General features: G+C 55.4%; 6 protein-coding genes across 6 annotated transcripts; all 6 read right to left on the bottom strand.

Moving 5' to 3' along the window:
- Positions 1-480: 480 nt before the first annotated feature.
- On the bottom strand, positions 481-2196 carry JKF63_01926 (uncharacterized protein; the record flags this gene model as incomplete). The annotated part of the gene is made up of 1 exon (XM_067897970.1): positions 481-2196. One exon carries the CDS (start codon positions 2194-2196, stop codon positions 481-483), a length of 1716 nt encoding a protein of 571 aa, XP_067754127.1.
- Positions 2197-3459: 1263 nt separating this feature from the next.
- Positions 3460-3981, bottom strand: JKF63_01925 (uncharacterized protein; the record flags this gene model as incomplete). The annotated part of the gene is made up of 1 exon (XM_067897969.1): positions 3460-3981. One exon carries the CDS (start codon positions 3979-3981, stop codon positions 3460-3462), a length of 522 nt encoding a protein of 173 aa, XP_067754126.1.
- Positions 3982-7328: 3347 nt separating this feature from the next.
- JKF63_01924 (uncharacterized protein) lies at positions 7329-8495 on the bottom strand (the record flags this gene model as incomplete). The annotated part of the gene is made up of 1 exon (XM_067897968.1): positions 7329-8495. One exon carries the CDS (start codon positions 8493-8495, stop codon positions 7329-7331), a length of 1167 nt encoding a protein of 388 aa, XP_067754125.1.
- Positions 8496-9897: 1402 nt separating this feature from the next.
- On the bottom strand, positions 9898-11733 carry JKF63_01923 (uncharacterized protein; the record flags this gene model as incomplete). The annotated part of the gene is made up of 1 exon (XM_067897967.1): positions 9898-11733. The coding sequence occupies one exon, from the start codon at positions 11731-11733 to the stop codon at positions 9898-9900; it is 1836 nt and encodes a 611-aa protein (XP_067754124.1).
- A 900-nt stretch (positions 11734-12633) lies between these two features.
- Positions 12634-15270, bottom strand: JKF63_01922 (uncharacterized protein; the record flags this gene model as incomplete). Its single annotated transcript, XM_067897966.1, has 1 exon — positions 12634-15270. The coding sequence occupies one exon, from the start codon at positions 15268-15270 to the stop codon at positions 12634-12636; it is 2637 nt and encodes an 878-aa protein (XP_067754123.1).
- Positions 15271-16142: 872 nt separating this feature from the next.
- On the bottom strand, positions 16143-18818 carry JKF63_01921 (uncharacterized protein; the record flags this gene model as incomplete). Its single annotated transcript, XM_067897965.1, has 1 exon — positions 16143-18818. The coding sequence occupies one exon, from the start codon at positions 18816-18818 to the stop codon at positions 16143-16145; it is 2676 nt and encodes an 891-aa protein (XP_067754122.1).
- Positions 18819-19142: the final 324 nt, after the last annotated feature.

The following is a 19142-nucleotide window of genomic DNA, read 5'->3' as shown; positions in this document are numbered from 1 at the left end:
GCCGTCGACGGTGTTCTCCAAAGAGACTGAGAAGGCAGACGTTGTGCCAGTCGTCTCTCCCCTCACATGTCAGCCACAATACACAACACGCTGCACATATGTAGTCTGAAGAGAATTGCCTTTTTTTGTTGTTTTTGTTTCTCTCGTACGGGAAAGGGGGAAAATGGGGGAGAAAAGACACGCACAGCATGACGCCAGACACACCATCGTGGCGACACGCACACGGCGAGAGCATTCGCAGACGCACAGAGGTCACGTGTAAGGCGCGAGGTAATAGCAACGATGAGGCGGTGGGGGCGACAATGGCTGTGGGATACATGAAAACAAAAAGGCAGAGCAGAAAGAGAAGCCGCGCCTGGCCTTCCGCTGCCGAATATGCGAAGGGAAACGCGAGACACTGGAAGGACCGGTGGAGCAAGTTGTGATGCCGTAAGAATCACCAAGGGGGCCAAATCATACCAGTGGGCGGGAAGGGGGGGGTTACTTGCAAAGGGGAAGCCGCTTCAACGTGGCCGCCAGGACTTGTTCGACCGAGGTGGACATGCGCAATTGAACCAGCCTAGGCCAGACCTGCCGCTCCCCCTCCAGGACGAGCTCCTGCATATTCACCGTGGTCGGGTTGTACCACAGCCGCAGATACGCCCAGGCGCGCGAGATTGGGTGCACGCGCATGTTCTCGCCAACATCATCCTCGAATAAGGTGCTCATGGAATTCGGTGACGGTGCGGCAATGGCGCCGTAGCCGACCCACGCAAGCACACGCAACAACACATGCGCCAGCCCGAGGAAGCAAAGGGCAAACGTGTAGCATGCCCAATCCCACAGACGCGCTCGGTGCCGAAGTCCGTCCCCGTAGGCACTCTGGTACAGCATCTGCGACAGATAACCACGCACAGACGCATCCGAGACGACACAAAAGCGTATGGAGAACAGGCCTCGCATCCGCTGGACCGGGTCCATCACCCCGTATCCGACGTGATCACCGCAGAAGTAGGGGTAGCTTTGATGCACAACAGGGAGCTCGTAAGCAATAATGGTGCCTGTCAGCCGTGTCCGCGCAAGCAGTGTGTGCGTCAGTGGCGCCGCACGCGCTGACGACCCACGACTAAACGCCGGGGTGGGAAGCAACGGAGAGACGGCGCACATCGCGCAAAGCACCGCAGAGCGAACGATAACGTCGGGAGACGTGAGATAGTTCAACAGCTGAACGTCCACAGCAGCGTTTCCATGAAGCAGCACGGACGATGCAGCGACAAACGGGATGTTCAGCACGCGCCCAGTTCGCGCGTACGCCTCGGCAAAAGTCACGTCACCGATAACTTTCTGTAGATATTCACTCAGGGCAACGGGGTCGCACGCCTCGCCACTGTGCAGCAATCGGTAGAGGCGACTCCACCGTGAGTGCGCACTGGACCTGCCGAGGAGCACATGCGCCTCCAGAATGCCGCGGCCGTTGCCGCTGCTCTGGTCAAAGAGTGAGGCCAAGTCGGTGCAGCAGCACACGAGCGTCGCCACCAGAGCACCGCTGCCGCTGCCGTACACAACAGGGGGAAGCAGTCCAGCCTCACACAGCGCCTTTGCCACGCCAAAATGGGCCAGCGAAGCAAGCACGCCACCCTGCAACAGTAACGCGGTAGAGCCGTAGACGTGATACATCTGCGACAGCACTTCGCGTGTGCGGATGGCTAGCCACCGGTCGACCCGCGCCGCCTCACCCACGCGACCAAGAAGAAAGCAAACGAGAGAGTTGTACGAGTGGATGACTGTCTTGGTGCCAGTGCGGTACAGGTACAATCGACGGTGACTGATGCCGTAGAGGGAGCGGTGCACATGCTTCTGGAGGCCGTCCAACAATCCCTCCACGTTGCCAGCGCTGCGCAGCTCCAATAATTCTTCTATCGACCGCATCACTCCCTCGAAAGAGAAGTACGACGACTCCTCATCCGTGCGCCATTTCTGAAAGCCGTCCATGTCATCCAGCGTGGAGGAGATCGGCAGCCATTCCTCGTAGGTGGCGGCGCAGCCGGCCTGATGCATGAGCGCGCCATACTGCGGAGCATCGGTCGGTATTTCAAGCACACCCGCGATCACCTCGCACACGAAGAACAAACATGAGTATATGACGTAGACTATATAACTCGTCCAGTGATACAGGGATGCGCCATGCATCCGGAAGCCACTAAACGCAGACTCCATTGCTCAGTTGCCTGTCCTTTTGCTCAAGAGGAGACAACTCGAGAACAGAGAGGCCCGAGCCCCACAGACTCCCACGTCGTCAGTTCTGGGGGATGGGGGGAGGCGCGTGTGTTGAACGTGACACGCCAGCACCAACGCAATTTCGCTTGCGAAGACAACGCGCAGAGGATAAAATGTTGTCCTTATGGGCGGGAAAAGGAGGGAGGGAGCTGAGCGCCTGTGCGACGTGCGACGTGCGCAGATGCACACAGGGCGTCAAAACAGCGGCACAGCGGCAGACTTGGGAAAGACCCGCACGAGAAACGAAGAGGGAAAGAGACGACGACGACAAAAAAGAGACGTCCTCCGTTCAACTGAGAGGCGGGGCGAGAAGAGTGGGAAAAGGGCGTCACACACACCCGCGCGCATAAAACTGGAAGTGCGCACGAGGATGAGGACTGCCGATGTGCGTCAAAGCTAAAAGAAGGGGCGAATGCCGAGTCAGAGAAGCGAAAAAGAGAGAAACCGCGCCTATATTGTTCTACAGCACCAACATTGACATGTCAAGCATCTCCATATGTAATCATTCAGCTGTGTGCGGAGGCCGGAATGAACTTCAGATGACAAAGCAACGGCGCGAGGAAAGACACTGCAGTCGGGGACAGCACGTGGAGCACATCAGCCACCACCCTTTGATACGCTGCAGTTGTGTTTGTTCCAAGATACAGGGAAGCGCACGAGCGTCATGGATGTAGAAGCAGATGCGGAAATAAAGAAGAATCAAGCGGACAAGACGCGGCGAGGTTAAGAGAGGGTGGATTCGTCGCAGGAGAAGGAGAAGTGTGGAGACGCTGGGGTGTGGCTTTCCCACCGACGCGGGGGGGAGGGGGAGGGGGGGGCCGGAATGACGCCAAAAGTGACGTAGCATTTCGGGGGGAGGGGGGGGGAGGAACCCACACTGCCGTCGGGGGCGTGAGACGGCGCACCGCGTTCTGATCATAGTTTTGGCGGTGGGCGGTGTCGCTGTACAGCATACCCGAAAACAAAAAGACGCTAAAAGGGGGGAGAGCACAGAAACAAAATGTAGGAAACAGACTGGGCGGATGGTAGCAGTTTGAGAAACAGTCGAAGACAAAATGAGTGAACAGCGCCGTTGCCTGCTCTGGTGTCAACGTGGAGAAAAGAGAGAGAGGAAACCCCCAGGTAAACGCAATGCGCATGTAAGCAAGTCGAAAAGAGATGCAGCTCTCTCCAAACTTGCGGCGCAGGGTAGCACCGACGAAATCAGCGCACGGTGGAGGGAGGCTCCGCGTTTGTGTCGTAGTGGTCAGCGCGGCCATCCACGTCTGCCTCGCCAGTGTTGTCCTCGAAGTAATAACCTGCCCTATCTGACCCGCCCATAACGCCCAAATTCGCGCTCCCCTCGGCGTTGACGCCAATATTGGGGTTTACCATGTGATCGTAAGCGGAGTCAAGGTAGGCCGCATACGGTACCCCGCTCTCTTGCATTGAACCCTGCATCTTATTGAAGGGCCGCGGGTAGGGAATGTTGTAGTGAAGCGCCATCTCGTATCGCATCTCTACCTCGCGCAGCTTGCGCTCGATCCGCCCCGCATCGCGAATGCCACGATTTTGGTGGAACAGCCGCCGCGTCTCTTCCAAAACATACAGTGCATCCTCGTCGGAACTCCATGGCGCGGTAAAGGCGGCACGCAAACACCGCCGGTACCACGACAGCACCTGGGCACGATAGGGACTCTCCGCCATGTGGCTAACGTTTCGAATGGTGTGCTTTGCTGACAGCATGACCAAATGTGATGCCGCCAACGCAGCTGCTGTGTTGCGTGCGGCCCGCGCTTACTGCAAACGTCACGGGATACGGCAACGCACACACAGTCACGCACGCGCGTACATGGGGCGGAAGATGGTCTGTGAAAAGAAAAACTGTGAGTGTGCTTACGTGTAAATGGGTACGCGTTTGCGTCTCGGGTGAAATGATAGTGCAACGCTCAGTGGTACACAACTGACAGTGGGGGGGGGGGGAAAGCAAAGGAAATGTGCACGGTAGACAAAGAGGCTAGGGTGCAGGAGAAAGCCACGCGTGAATAAAGGAGCAGCGCAGTCGAAAGGAAAATGAGCCAGGAACTGATACACACTGTTTTACAGGAAAAAAAAGGGGGGGTTCATCCATCAGCAGGTCAAACGAACCCCCTTCCCCCCCCCCCCTCCTCACTGCCTCCACACAGCCCCCTGTTCCCTGGTTTTAGCAATCCAAGTGGACGTTGATACAGCACATAAGCGGATTTTTCTCGCCCTGGGAAACTTGTGCATCACGGTAGTCTCAGCCCCCGCACCGCTTGAGCGCTACAGGCATGACTCTCGGTTGGACCATTGCGCGCGCGCGCGCGAGAAGGGATTCGCATCCGTGGTGGGCTCCTCAGCCTCTGCATGCCCTTGAACCGTGCTGCATTTTCTGTACTTTTACTAGCCAATGGATTCTCCCTGCTACGCGCACGAGTAGAAAAAGCCGCGTCGATCGAAATGACGTGCACGTACGCACGCACACTTACACACACCAAGAAAAAAAAAACTTGGTGCCCTTAACCGAGAGGGAACGAAAGGAAGCACACCCTCCACGAGGGGTGGCACGAATGGGGGAGGGGGGAGGGGGTTGAAGAACAAGTCTACCATCAGAGGTGGCTGCAGGGGTCTGATATTTTCATCAACGCTGTTTTCACCAATCGAGTGAATGCGTACGCCGCATCACATCTGCGTGTTGTGTCCCCCCCCCTCCTCCACGCACACCCCTAACCCACATCTCTTGTACAGGTTGCACTTTTCCTAGTCGTTTATCCTCCCAGTGTATCTAATTTTGGTATCCTCTCCCTCTTTTTGTGCCTCACACCACGGCACACGGCGGCAGCCCAGCTCAAATGTCTACGGAGCACCTCACTACTACTAACAACAGCCGCATTTCCATTTCGGGTCGGATTCATTTTACTTTCTTTTCCTGCAATGTGCCGCAGTTCTCTTCCTGTCTTGGTGTTCCGCTTTTTTTTTTACTTGGTGTGGGAGTATTGTTTTTACGTTCCTTTGCCCACCGCGCTGTATTCTGCCTTCCGTCTCCGCACGTGCTCCTTCACGAGGGAGGAAGGAGGGGGAGAGAAGGAGGGGGAGGGGGAGGGGGGGGACGAAAAAGAAAAACAAAAAGACACGTCAGCACGCGCATAGAAAAATGAACGCATACCTAGCTCAACATGTTTGTCAACACTTAGCGATCCCGATAAGAGACGAAGAAACACAGACAAGGGGAGAAAAGGGGGGGATAAGCAATAATTCAACAAATGGACGCAGGGGAACGTAAGCAGGGGAGCGGGAATGGGGTGTAACTAAGGAAAAAAAGGCGACGAAGAGAAGAGAGGCAACAATTTCGCGGAAACACAAAATACATTGTTGAGCAAACACAGGTGATGGATAACCTCGGGTGCATCGTTCAGTTGTGTTCTGCTGCTTCCCTTTGCACCACCGCTCACCGATAGCCTCTCCTCTACCTTTCTCTCTCTCGGCCCCCCCCCTCCCCGGCTCTCCATTTGGTGTTGCCACTGGGTCGGTGCAATGTCGGCCACCATAGAAACAAAGACGACAAAAAGTAGACAAGATCATGCAAGAAAAGAAGCAGAAGTAATCCGACGTTTGTAAAACCAATAAAAGGGGAGGTTTGCCAAAAGATGAGTTTTCGCGCACAACACCACATACACATGTACGCATGTCCCACATCACACGCATGGTGCTACACACCCAAGCAGAGGTGATGGGGCAAACACAGTAGAGCATTAGACTGATGTGTGTGTGTGTGTGTGTGTGTGTGTTTCATAATGCCCTGTGGTGTGTACGGGGAGTGGGGAGGTGGCCGTGTCGATCATTCCAATCCAAGAAACGCCCCAGCAAAACAGAAACTGGGAAAGGGGGAGGGAAAGGGGGATCCCGAAGGAGGAGGGAAACAGGAGTCAACACATACCGTGAGGGGAGGGGGAGGTGGGAAATGGCGGAAAACGGTGGCAAACGCAACTGCAGATGAAGTCTTCCCCACTGACACACGTGCGCATAGTCCAGTGAAAAAAAAACAAAAGCGCGAGCGCAGACAAAATGTATGGTGAAGCACGATTAATTAGTGCGCATGCACTGCACCATCGTTTCACACTGGAGCCCTGCACCGCTATGAATCGTTTGGGGAAAGGGAGGCTTGCAGCGCACTGAGTGGGAAACGTGGAAAAAGCAATTAACCACACCCGCACATAATACATGGCAAACAATTCGCACTGTTTCTCCCAAGTGAGCATTCCTGCCGTGGTGCATCAGTGATGCGCCGCACCTCTATCCTCTGGGCTGCCGCTACACATACATCGCAGGCCCCAATGCAGCGGTATACACACGCCGCCCATATGGCCGACTCCCTCGTCTCAGCACCGCCCCTGCACCGCAATGCCGCCTCACAGAAGTACCCACAATGCCGGCTGACTCCCGGCGCATCTCACGGAGTGGCGCAGGCCTCCCCCTTCCCCTCCCCCCCCCCTACCCCGCACAGACACACACACACACACACTTTAGAGGGCTGCTGTATCCCCCCCAAAAAAAAAAAACACACGACGCTGAGGTATGTCCGCTGTTATCACGGCTAACATTCCTGGAGGCAAGGACAAAGGGCACTTATCGAGATTGACGTATCATCCCTTAGGCCAAGAGCGATGCACAAAAAAAAAGGGGGGGAGTGAAAGATTTCGAAAAGGAAACCAGTTAAAGGAAAGAAAGAGAGTGACTCGAAGCCCAAGAACAAGCGTGAAAACCAATTACTTGTGCAATCGGAACAAGGAGAAAATACATCGTTGCCCAACAAGCGCCAAAAGGGATTGAAACACAAAATTAAAAATTCAGTGAGCGCGACGAGCGTTTAACAAACTGCAAGTCATGACAATGGCGCACATCACTGATTGCTCGAATTCAACAGCAAGCAGCGGACACAAACGCAGGTAAACCCAACAACTCACGCACTCAAGGCTGCACCTATGATGGTGCCGAGATTATGGGCTCTTTGCTGCTGTATTTGTTTCCCGCCGCTCCTGTGAAAAAAAAAAAACAGCAGGCAGGGAAGCCTTTCAAGTGGCGCTCGAGGTGAATACAGGCGCCTCCGAGGCCCTAATCTGACGCTCCAGGACCGGAGGCGCCCCACTCACAACCGCACCGTTATGGCGAATACAATTCTGTGCGACGGCATGGCCAACCTCGATGCTGATGGACACGTCACTGTTCACGACATATTGAGCTAGGAAGCCTGCGACGAAGGCGTCACCAGCGCCGTTGACGTCGACAATCTCTTCATGCGAAATCGGCGGTACTGGGTAGAAGCGGACGTTGTCGCCGCATGCGACGTATGTGTCGTGCGCACCACACGTAGCCACAACAAGGCGCTGGCGACTGGTGGCGACACGTGGCAGCATTGAGATGCGAGCAAGAGCCTTCACGAGCGCCGTCTGGCGCCTTGAGTTAGCTCGCAGGGATTCACTGAGGGTGTCCAGATCGAAGTCATCCGGCCACCGCACGGAGGCGTACGCCAGCAGATCCTCGTCGCTGCCGAAAAGGATATCGACGTGTGGCATAAGCATCTGCAAACGGCTCTGAAAAGCCATGCTAATATACGGCGCATTGAGGTTGAAGCAGAACAGCTTGCCGTTCTGGTTGGCGTGGCGGGCAACAGAAAGAAGATTGCCGGGGCTAGAGGCGGTGTTGAGGAAGAAGCCCTCAGCGTAGTACACAGTGGCCTGCTCAACAGCAGTCTGTACGGCGTCTGTTTCCATGTGCTTCGCCGACAACGTCACGGCCGCCCCGAGATTGGCGATCAATGATCTATTCTTGTTGAGCACGAGGCCAGCACAGGTGCCTGTCGGCTTGTTGTTGCACTCCTCGAACAGCTGCTTGACACCAGCGCTGGCGAGCGCACTCTTGAGAATCTCCGCGAAGCGATCTTTTCCCAGTGCGCCGACGTACGAAACGTGCGCCTCAGGGAATACCCAGGAAAAAGTGCGCGCTGTGTTCATGGCAGCCCCACCAGGGACATAAGCCACGCGTCCTTTGAAATCATCCAGTAGTTGAGAGAAAATGCCAAGCTGCTCCGGCTCCGCGAGTGTGACGCCCCCTGGCTCAACGTGATACCTCTCCAAGAAATCCTCATCGACGGACGCCATCATGTCTAACAACGGATGACCAAAGCAGAGAAATGAAACCGGGGTCGGCAAAGTGCCGCTGCCGAGTACATCCATCCCCATCGTGCACAGTGAGTATGTACGACAGGTGTGTGGCTGTGTGCAAGCAAGCGTTTCGTCCGAAGAGTAACCCTCTCTTCGAAGCGCTCCTCTTTTCTGTGTGTGTGCGTGTGTGTGTTTTCCTTCTATATTCGCAAATCCTCTCAAAGACCTGTGTGTGCTTCCATGTGAATGGGGGGACGCGGTTGAGGTGTGGGGCTGGGGTAGTAATCCGGAGGTCTCTTTCCAAGAGCAAGTAAAAGCACGTGCGAAAGGGGGGAGGGGGGGAGGGCGATGCGCTCGAAAAATGGCGACCGCTGGAATAATAAGAATAGCAGCAGATAAAAACAAAAAGGAAAAATGGGGGTTACATGCAAGTACGCGTGCAGAATGTGTCACTCAGAGAGTGAAGCTACGTGACGAACATAGATCGGAACACATCTGAAAATGAGATGGAGGGAGGGAAAGCGGGCAGGGAGGTCCGCATGTGTCCCCCTCCCCCCTCTTCCCTTTCGTCTGATGAGGTTCGCGCACAGCTGATGTGTGTTTCTCCCCTCCCCTCCCCCAACCCGCCCGCCCCCCCCCTTCTTCCGGGATTGCCTGTAAGCTGCGTGGTGTGCCCCCATTTAAACTGCTACACAGCCTACCCTTTTCACTCCATAGGATAGTCAGAGTGGGTTTGCACGTATAGGGGAGAGGGGGGGGTATGGAACGTTGCTGGGTGTGCGGCAAAGAAAAGATGAAGCCTGCTATAACTAAATATTGAAGTGACGGCTGGTTTACCACACTGATAGTCAGGCAACTGGCTACTCAACAGGCACACACACATGAATCAGGAACGAAAAACAAATTGTGAAAACACTGACAAGGAGGAGGGAGGCGGGGTAACGTCTTGGTTGCACCCTCCCTCCCTCCCGTGTCCCATCACATCCTTGCTGCTGTAGCACACCAGCATCGGTAGCGATGGCGGTTATTTTCGGTGTTGCCCGCCGCCACCGCCCTCCCTCACAGGGGAAAAAAACAAACGAGACAACGATGACATGAAGACATCTCTGCAGACGACACAAAGGCAATGAACAAACTGTGCTTTGTTCAGGGGACATCGAAAAAAAAGGGGGCAACGTGAGCAACAAGAATAGCAGCAGTGGTGACGGGAGATACACACACACACATATATATACTGAAACGGGGCAACAATACGAGAAGGCCCCAAATCCCTCGGGGGTACACGTCATCCGAATAGACGGTTACAGACGAGCCAGGTAACAGACAATGGACAGGGACGAGAGCACAAGTAAAAGAGTAAAGTACATGGACATGCTCTTTTTTTTGTTTTTGCCCATGCACTAATTGATAGCAACACTCGCCCATGAACGCGCCCCTACACACGCGGCACCCTTTGTGATTTCGCGTACAGAGTCGCATGCTAGAGAATGCCATTCTGTAGGCTCTGGAATTGGTCGTAGCGTCGGGTGCGCCAGTTGTCGGCACTATTCACAATGAGCTCCTTCGCGTACACGGCGTAGTCTGCCTCAGAGAGCAGGTCATCGCGAAATCGTTCACGCAGCTGGCGTACAGCGACTCTTGGATCTGCCCCAAAGCAAGGCATTGCGTTGTTTGGCGTCACGAGGGAGATCAGCGCCAGTATGTCCTCGCACCGTTCACGTGCCGCTGCGAGTGCCTCGTACACCAGAACGCAATAGTAGTTGAAGGCGTCACTCGAGGAACCACCCATGACGTCGATGAGCTCCTGCGTCAGCTTGAAAGGTGCAGATTCAAAGTTTAGTCCACCCGGCGACGTCATGAAAAGAAAGCCGAAATCGATATGAACCAAAGCTCCATCACGTTGAATCATGAGATTGCCGTTGTGTCGATCCTTTATCTGGAGTATGTAGGAGATGATACTATAGGCGGCCATACTCTCAACAAAGTTCTGCTGTGCCTTTCGATAAAGAACGGAGTCTTCGCCATCGTAGGCCTTTAGGTAATAGCTGTGGATGCTGCTGAGTCGGGTCGCCTTCTTGATGCTATCTACAGACGCAGAGTCCTCAACCACCTCAAGCAAGCCACAGTCGTGGTGTGTAGGCAGCGCTATGTACGGCCTTACGCATACCGTCAGACCTGCCTCCTGCCAGATGTTGTGAAATGTGGAGATGAGCTGTAGTGCCAGCTCCTCTTGTCGGAGATCGTCGCCTGCCTTTACAATCATCGCGTTCATGGACCAGTTTGGGTGTGCCCCCCAAGGGGAGGATTTGCGCACTCGCGCCATGCGCACCCCCTTGCTGTCACCAAACACAGCCTTCAAGCACTGCAGCGCTTCTGGTGACGGATTCTCCACCGCGTCGACCTCGCTAAATTCCACTGAGGACAAAGCCGGCAACTCCGATTCAAATGGCCGCCCTGGTACAAACAGTTCATCGGAATCTGCCCGGACGCGGAAGCGCCCGTCGGGTTGTCGTAGACGCGTCACGGTGGGGTCGTGCATAGTCGCTGTGTCGTCGATGATGACCTCGTAGCGAATTAGATATGGCGCCCGCTCGCGTGATGAGAAAACTGTGCACTCATCGACGGAGATATTCACAATCCACTTTACACATTCGCTGCTGGTGCAGAGAGGGTGGACAAGCCACATGGACTCTAATCGTTCATTCAGTACTCGGAGACCCCTGCGCAGCTCGTCCGTACGGCGGTTTCGATCGGGAAAAAAGCGAAGCATGTTGCTCAGGTTCGTCAATGTTGTCACGAAGGTCCGCTCGTCGTTGTATAACTTGAGACGTACCTCCTTCCTCTGGACGACACTAGCATCGACACCGCCAACTCCCTCCTCGAGGCCGCAGGAGGACTGACTTCTGTCTTCGCCGCTGGAGCTCATAAAAGGCATAACTGGATGTCCCTGATTGATGGCATAGCTCTCAAGTTTGTCGTGGATGTTTTTGAGAGGCCCCGCAAACCCAGTGAAGCTGTCAAAAGCTGACACAGCATCCACAGACCAGGCAAGACGAAGCGCAATGCACAGCGAACGCCCGGAAAGCCAGAGCATAAAGTTCTGCAGGAGCTCCTGCGTGTGTGGATCTGGGTGCGTGAAGCAAACATGTGTGACCTGCAGCAGGCATTCCTCCAACGTGCGTAAATCCGTCTCATACAGCTGCCGGACACACCGCTCTTGCTCTTCAAGAGACTGTTTGGCAAAGAAGATCAGCTGCAGGTTTTCGAGGACTGAGTGGCGCTGCGCTGCTGCGCGTCCGTTCGGTATGCCGCGCATCCCGTCAGGCTCGCTCGCGCGCTGGTGCCCGTGTGGGTTCCTCGCTCAAGTCGTAATGTGGGAACCGCAAAGCGAAACAGATGAACGCCAGAATGAAAAGGAGAGGCATAAATATGAAGCGGACGAGAAGTGATGAGAATTGGCGGTAGGCGCAGAGGTGTGGCGTCGCTTCAGTGACACGAGTAGACTACTTTCGACTCACCTCCCCTTTTTTTTACAAATGATGAAAAGCAGCTGTGCCTCACCGAGGAGAAAATAAAGAGTCAAAGTCGCCTTGCACAAATGCGAGAGTAGACAGAAGAAAGCGTGTATCAAGTAGGGAGAGCCTCTTCTAGTGCACGCGTGTGCGTGGATCGCGCTTCCTCCCTCACCAAAGCGCAATGCAGACACTCACACACACATGACCTCCAGCGCGACAAGTCTCTACGCGGAACCCTACGCACATAAGAGAGCACTCTGAGCCTTTACTGACCATTCCTCCTCCAGCAGCGCCAACCCTCTTCTTCCTCTTCGCGACTGCCCACGTCGCTCGAGTTGAGTCGGCACGGTTCACCGTTGTTGTTTTGTGCTCAGAACAGACGGCACTCTGCGAAGGTGGGCAAATGTAGGGGGAGGGGGGAACAAAGTTAGTGTACATCATCAGTGTGTGTGTGTGTGTGTTGGCTCGCAGCAGAGAACGCTAGAAATGACGCCGCACGCACGCACGCACCGCTGACAAAGAAAGAAAAAATGCTGACGTGTAAAAAGAGGCCGCGTCTCACACGCTGCACCACGTCCTTCAAGTTTGTCGATTTCCTTGAGAAACAGAGATGAGCAAGCAGGAAAAGAAGTGAGGAGGAAGCGTACAGCGTGTAGCGTATCCTTCGCACTCCGCTGTGTGGTCAGCGCAACCGTTCTTTGTCACTCACTCAATTCGGGAATGGCCATCTCTTGCTGCAGGAAGTGGGCCTTTACAACCTCCGAGGCCTTGCGCATGACGGCGTGGAAATCCTCAGTTGGATTTACTGTACCGTACTGAGACACCAGGCGCATCGCACTCGATCGGTTTTCAGGGAGAGGCGGAAGCGTCGCAGGTGAGCGTATCTGGAGTGAGTGGTGTTCTCGCAAGGACGCAATCAGAGCAGCGCGACTCTCCTGGGTTTGCTCCAATCGCATTCTATGACGATCAAGAGCCATGAAGAAAGGCACATCGCGGAAGGCATTGTGTGGAATGCAGCGGATGTCATGTGCTTGAGGCTGACCATCCCCGAGAGAGGGAGGGGGATCACTTCCTGCAGTGGAGGGGGATTGTACAAAAGAGAGCGCGAGCTCCAAAGCGCGGGGCACATCAGGAACGTCACTTAGCCCCCCGCCTCTTTTTAGGAAGAGCATTGTGGCTAAACAGCCGATGAAGTCCGTGAAGCTGAGCAAGCTGGCCTGCCCTGGGAGGGCGGCCATTGTGCTTGCACCTGCAGACATCGCCCCCTCGGCGGTTGAAGCGCTCTTCTGTCGACTGCCTGTGGAGTGAAGAATGCGCTGAAACCCGCAATACTTATCCCATGCCTGCGCACAAAAAGGCGGCAGGTCGAGCTGGCGTTTGGACGGAGGGATGCACCACTGCAACAGCCGGCACAACTCGCACACCGCTGAAAGCGTTATGAGAGGCGACACAGACGCAGCTGGATTCTCGTCGCTAGGAGCCGGCGTCTGAGATAAGAAGAGGGTGTGGAGAGGCGCGAGAAGACTGTGCGAAATGACTTGCACAAGTGACGTCTCGGTCACCACAACGTCCACGCAACCCCAAGGGTGGCTCAGTGCCACCGATTTACCATCTTTGTCCCCGGGCGCGGCATTGTCATGAGCGACAGCCAACTCAACAGGGAGAGATCGAAAGGGTGTAAAGTGGATGTGCAGAACCTCTTCCTTGGCCGGTCCACTGGCTACTGTGGCACTGACAGCCTCTACAGCGCACCCATAGAGGATTGGGCGGAGAAGCGAGTCAGGGAGGGTAACTTGTAGAATTTCAGGGCAACTCGTCGGAGTGGCCTCTGAAACAACGCCACCCATCAAGATCGCGTGGTTCAGCACGACCCCACTAGAGCCAAAGAGGGGCACACTTCGATTCCGTTCCAGCAAGCTCCACTCTTTCATGAAAAACATGGCCGCAACCCCCAGAGCAACATCAGAGTTGGCGCAACGGTCTTCTGGAAAGCACGACGATGGCTCTCCTTTCGAGATTTCCGCCACTTCTGTCAAAAAGGGCGACGCCTGGCTTTCTCCATCGTACGCCTGCGCCGTGATTGGTGATACTCTGCCGTTGTCCGCGTCGGCCCCCTGGATATTAAGGACCTCCACCAAAAGGTATGGACACTGTCCCCGCGGTACTATAGCTGGGTAGACGGAGACCAGCCCAGGCGAGACGGTGGCGTAGCGACCTGTCACATACGGGTCAGGGCACATGGCAGTGCCGTAGAGCGCGCGCCCACACACACGATCCTCGAAAAAAGACCATACTTTCGCAGTAATGGGTCGTTGAGCGGGGTAGCGCGCTTCATCCGCGTACACCACTACCGCGAGCATCAGCATGGCTTCAATGAAATCTGTCAAACCAAGCGTCGGGTGAGAGACTAGCGCGGCTACTTCCGGAGAGGCAGACGCCTCGAGCGGCTGAATATTTTTCAGAAGGGGACGAATGTCTGGAAACCCGCCGTGGTGAAAGATCGCTCCCGCGCAAGCCTTCTCGATCGCGTCTAGGCCTGGGAAGTTGTCTTGGAGAAATGCGCGATAGCCGACTTCTGTGAGGCGGCCCGCCTTTCCATACTTTCGGAAAAGCGGGAGAATTACCGGGTGGAGTAGCACACCGACAATGTGCGTCACTAGTCGGTTCACGTGAAGTGCCCATCCGTTCTGCGCCGGGCGAAGCCGCATTTGCGACGATGCGTAAATGATGCTCCGCGAGATGAAAGGCCGAAAAAACGCGCCAGCAGTGTACTCAACCGACTCTGTCAGCAGAACGTGATCCTCCGCACTTTGAAGTAGTGCCACAAGAGCAGAACCTCCCTCGTCTCCATCGTGTTCACCGTGACCCTCGCGTAGGCGCATGTATCGCTGTGTTTGGAAGATACGCACGCAGATCACCTTGATCATATCCACAAAAGCGCTGAATCCCACGAATTCGCCCCCGTTTGTCTCACCTGACAGCAGCGGCGAGGAGTCGGACTGTTCAGCCAATACATTTTGAGGATTCCCCAAGCCTTTCGGTGTCGAAGACCTACGTGATGAAGCAAAGTCCAGTGAAAAGACTCGTGATGAGACCGATGCATCTCCCGGCTCGTGGTCATCAGCTGTTGCTTCCTGCGCGTCTACCCCCAAAGACTGGCGCTGCCAAAGCTGCTCCAACAAAACAGGGAAGACTCCTGTCGCGGTGCCAATGAGCTGTGCGGAGCTGAGAAACACCATCCAGCCTTCATGCGAGAGTCGCCTTGTTCTGAGCATCTCCCCGTGGCTCAGGGCGATGTCAAATAGGAGCCGCCACGACGACTCATCTTCCGAAGACATGCGACGTAGAGAAAAAAAAAGGAAATGAAATGCGTTGGAGGCTGGGACGCCCTAACGGATCCCACTGTTTGTTTTTTGCTAGTCGGAGGAGGGATAGTGACCCTTTTTATTTTCTGTGTGTGTGTGCGTGTGTCGATGGGAAAGTAATGTCCTGTGTGGTGGTGTTTGCGGAAGGGAGGGGGGGGATGACCCAAGAACGAGGCATGAAATTAAGGCAAAGAGCCTCCCCAAAAAAAAAAAGAAGCGAAGACGACCACAGAAATCAGCAAAGGACGAGTGAAATCAGCCAGCAGAGCAACACAAAGAAGGGCGTCTTCAACTGATAGTGGCAGATTAGTGTTTCCTCTCCTTGATTTCTCATCACCCACACCCACAAGAAACGACCAAAAGTGTTGGCAGTCGACTGGAAAAAAAGGCACACACAAAGAGGAAGGGACGGGTGCCAAGGAAAACAGGACTATGTGGGGCCCTAACGACTCTCCCTATAACCTCCCCATTCACCACTTGGGAAAAAAAAAATGCTGTCGAGTTCTTTTGTAATAATGCAAGTAGCTAGCCGGTTCCCCGAGTACATTCACCAACAATACAGTCAATAAAAAAAAAACAGAGCAGAAAACGTGGGAGGGGAAGAAGAAGAAAAACAAGAGGAATCGAAACAACGGGATTGACATGAGCACCAGAGAACCCGCCCACTCGACAGGTGGGAGAGGGGATGTGGAAGTAAGACCAAAACCACCGTGGACCAAACATGTCCCCCACCACCACCACCACCACCCACCCGCATAGACCGCGCACCCTGGGAGAGGAGAAACATGGAAGACCAGACTCATTTACCTTCACACGCACGCACACACAGACGCCGAAGACAGTCTTTACGACCAGCGCGAGAGAAAGGGATTGTGCAGTTCAAAGTCGTCACCATCGTTTTGAGGGCGCTGCATCTGCGGTGGTGCTCCTGTCGTTGGCGGGTGAGACGACAGTGGTGGCAGAGGTGGGTTGCCAGACCGCCCACCAGTCAGTGGCCGCTGCCCCTGCGTAGAACTAGGTGACAGCCCTTGAACTCCGTTCGAGGGCGCCGTGAACGGGGGCGTTGGACACGAAAGTGGCGGTCTGCGCGTAGCGTCGAGAAGCGATGTTACCTGTGGTGGTCCCCGAGTGACCTCAAGCCCTTGCGGTAACAACGACCGGGGTGGAAAAACGCCGGTGTTGAGCTGCACAGGTGTCGGCAAAGGAGTGCTGCCCCCCGGCAGATGCGAACTCGCATTCTGGGAAGCCGTGGACAGTCCATCACGCTGCGACGACAGTGCACTTCTGTCGCTTTCCAAATGACTTTGCGATTTCACATCACCTGGAACGTGTGACGCATTGGCTACGCGAGGTGGCGACTTGGACAGGGGTGATGCCTGCGAACACTGAGGCATCTGTCTGCTGCTACGAGGCAGCGTGCTCTGTGTGGGTTGCGGAGATGTTGCCGCTGCTTGATGTTTTGCCACAAGGACCTTGTTGATTTCCTCAACATCGTCCTCTCCACGACACCCACCACGGCACCACCAGAGTATCTGAACAGTGGTGGTGATAGCGATGATCACCGCGGTACCAATGATCTGGACGCCCCCCCTCACCTTGAACGGTACGCCACTCCTGTGAGGATGAAACTTGTGACTCGTTTCGTTATGGCCTCCCTCGGCGGACCACCTTATGAGCGTTCCGATCAGCTCTTGACGATATCCGACGCGGCTCTCCTCCGATTTCTCTAGCGTATGCACCCGTGGTTCTGCGAGGGGCACGGAGGGAGGTAAAGAAGATGTGATGCCTTGCACTGATTGAGGGGGATTCGATGGCGATGGCGGCGGCGGCGATGGCGGCGGCGGCGACGGCGGCGGCGGCGACGGCGCCTCCTCACGGAGGGTCCCCACCGCTGAGGGTGTAACAGATGGCGGAGGATGAGCGACTACGTCATCAGGAGTCCTGGCAACCTCTGCAACCACTTCCTCCTCCGTCTTTGACCGCCTCTCTGCCTCTGCCAATTGCGCGTCGAGGGCCTTCAGACGGTCCAGGAGCTGCCCAACAGCCGCATTGTGGGCAGTCTCAAGCTCCCTCCTTCGGTCCGCTAGTAGTGTGTTCTCCTTGAATGGAGGATAAGGGGTGTCGTCGTGACTCGCCACAGCCGCACGCGCAGCGTCGGTGAGTGAGCCGACCGCGACACGGATGCTTTGGAGAGACTCGCTCACTTTCTCCACCTCCTCCCCCAACGCTAAGGCGTCCTTCTCAGCCTGGAAAAGTGACGTTTTACTGTTCGAGAGTGCAATCACCCTGCCGTGAAGCGTCACGGAAATTTCCCCAAGTGCCAAGACATCCTGCTCGAGGTTTTCAAGTGTTTTCCTCATGTTAACATGCAATTCGCCGACAGCAGCCCTCTCGCGCTCCACCGCAGACATCCTCTCCTGCTCCTGCTCCTGCTCCTGCGCCATGAGCTCAGACGTGGCGGCCTGGAATGACGCCACTTCCTCGTCCATTTTGACAAGCACCTCCCTCCGCTCTGCAGCCAGCTGCTCTTGAGTCTCTCCCGCCGCATTCGCCAGGCGCGTCTCCTCCTCAGGCCCCTTGCGCGTGTCCTCATGGTGGGGTGCCCTGTCCGCTCGCCGAGCCCCCGTAGTGACCTCATCCTCCCCCATCCTTTGCACCTCCTCAATCATGGGTGCACGCACTTCCTCTTTTGTGGGAGGGTCTGTGGTGGGGGTCGCAGCAGCCGTTGAGTATGCATCCTTTTCCACATGCGCAGGATCGTGAGGCAGCGGCGACGGCTCAGTTTGGTGCCCTGCTGAATCCTGAGAGAGATCGACTGCATGCAAAGTACCAATGTCGGATCCCTGAGTACCGCTTTCCTCAACCGGAGCGCGAGCTGTCGATAACAGGGACTCCCTCCCCTCTCCAGCCTCGTCAATTCGCTGAGTCTTTACCGCACTCTGTGCTGCCGCCTCTTCTGAAATAATTTGGGCCTCCAGTGATACCTCCGCGTTCTTCCCACGTTGCTTATCCTCAACTCGTGTATCCCATGCAGCCCGCTCCATCGCATCTCCTAGATGCGCAGCTTCAGCCTGTTGTCCCTTTTCTCGCAAGTCCGCCTGTGATGCCATTTGCAACTCTTTGTCTGTGCGGATCGCTTCCGCTGCCCTGTCCGTCCCAGGGAACCTTTGCTCTTCCGCAACAGCAATACCATCCGCATCCACGTCAACCTGTTGCGTATTCCATACACCGTGCTTTGTATCCGCGAAGTTCCTCAGCGGAGCCTCCACCTCGGCCTCCTCAACAGTCTGCCTGGCACCCGCTGAAAGACCTAGGGCGGGCACATGCTCCCCTGCAGAGGTTGACGTGGAGTGGTGCAGCTCCACATGGTGCTCAACCTCCGATAGCCCCAGCGTGCTGTTGCGCGCCGGCTTATCTTGAGCCGTCGTCAGCGTCAAAGAAGAGCTGGGTGAAATGACGAGTAGAGCGATCAGGAAAACGCACGTGAGTGCAAATCCTCGTCTACATCTGTGTGAGTGCATGAGAACTTGCACAACTGCGCTGTGATGTGTTTTGTGAGAAACAAACGAGGGGAGGGGAGGGGGGGGGGGGACGAGCAAGTTTGAAAGAAACAGGGAAAAACAAGGGAGGAAAAAAAAAGGTGCACCTCTGAAAGAGGAGACACACAGATTCCAGGGCTCGGTGATGCGCCTCTCCGATTGATAGGAATGTGCACGGTGCGAAAACGAGGAGGAACGCGGAGGAAGCGAGCGGGAGAGCACAAACAACAAGGGAGAATAATGGTATAGTTAGCAAAGCGAGAGAAAAACGAGACTAGACAAACACACGAGCGCACACACGCATAC

This window comes from Porcisia hertigi, chromosome 34, assembly GCF_017918235.1.
Source record: "Porcisia hertigi strain C119 chromosome 34, whole genome shotgun sequence".
In the NCBI taxonomy this organism is placed as follows: domain Eukaryota; phylum Euglenozoa; class Kinetoplastea; order Trypanosomatida; family Trypanosomatidae; genus Porcisia; species Porcisia hertigi.
The sequence above is the reverse complement of the archived record's forward strand: the minus strand, read 5'-3'. Positions and strand labels throughout refer to the sequence as shown.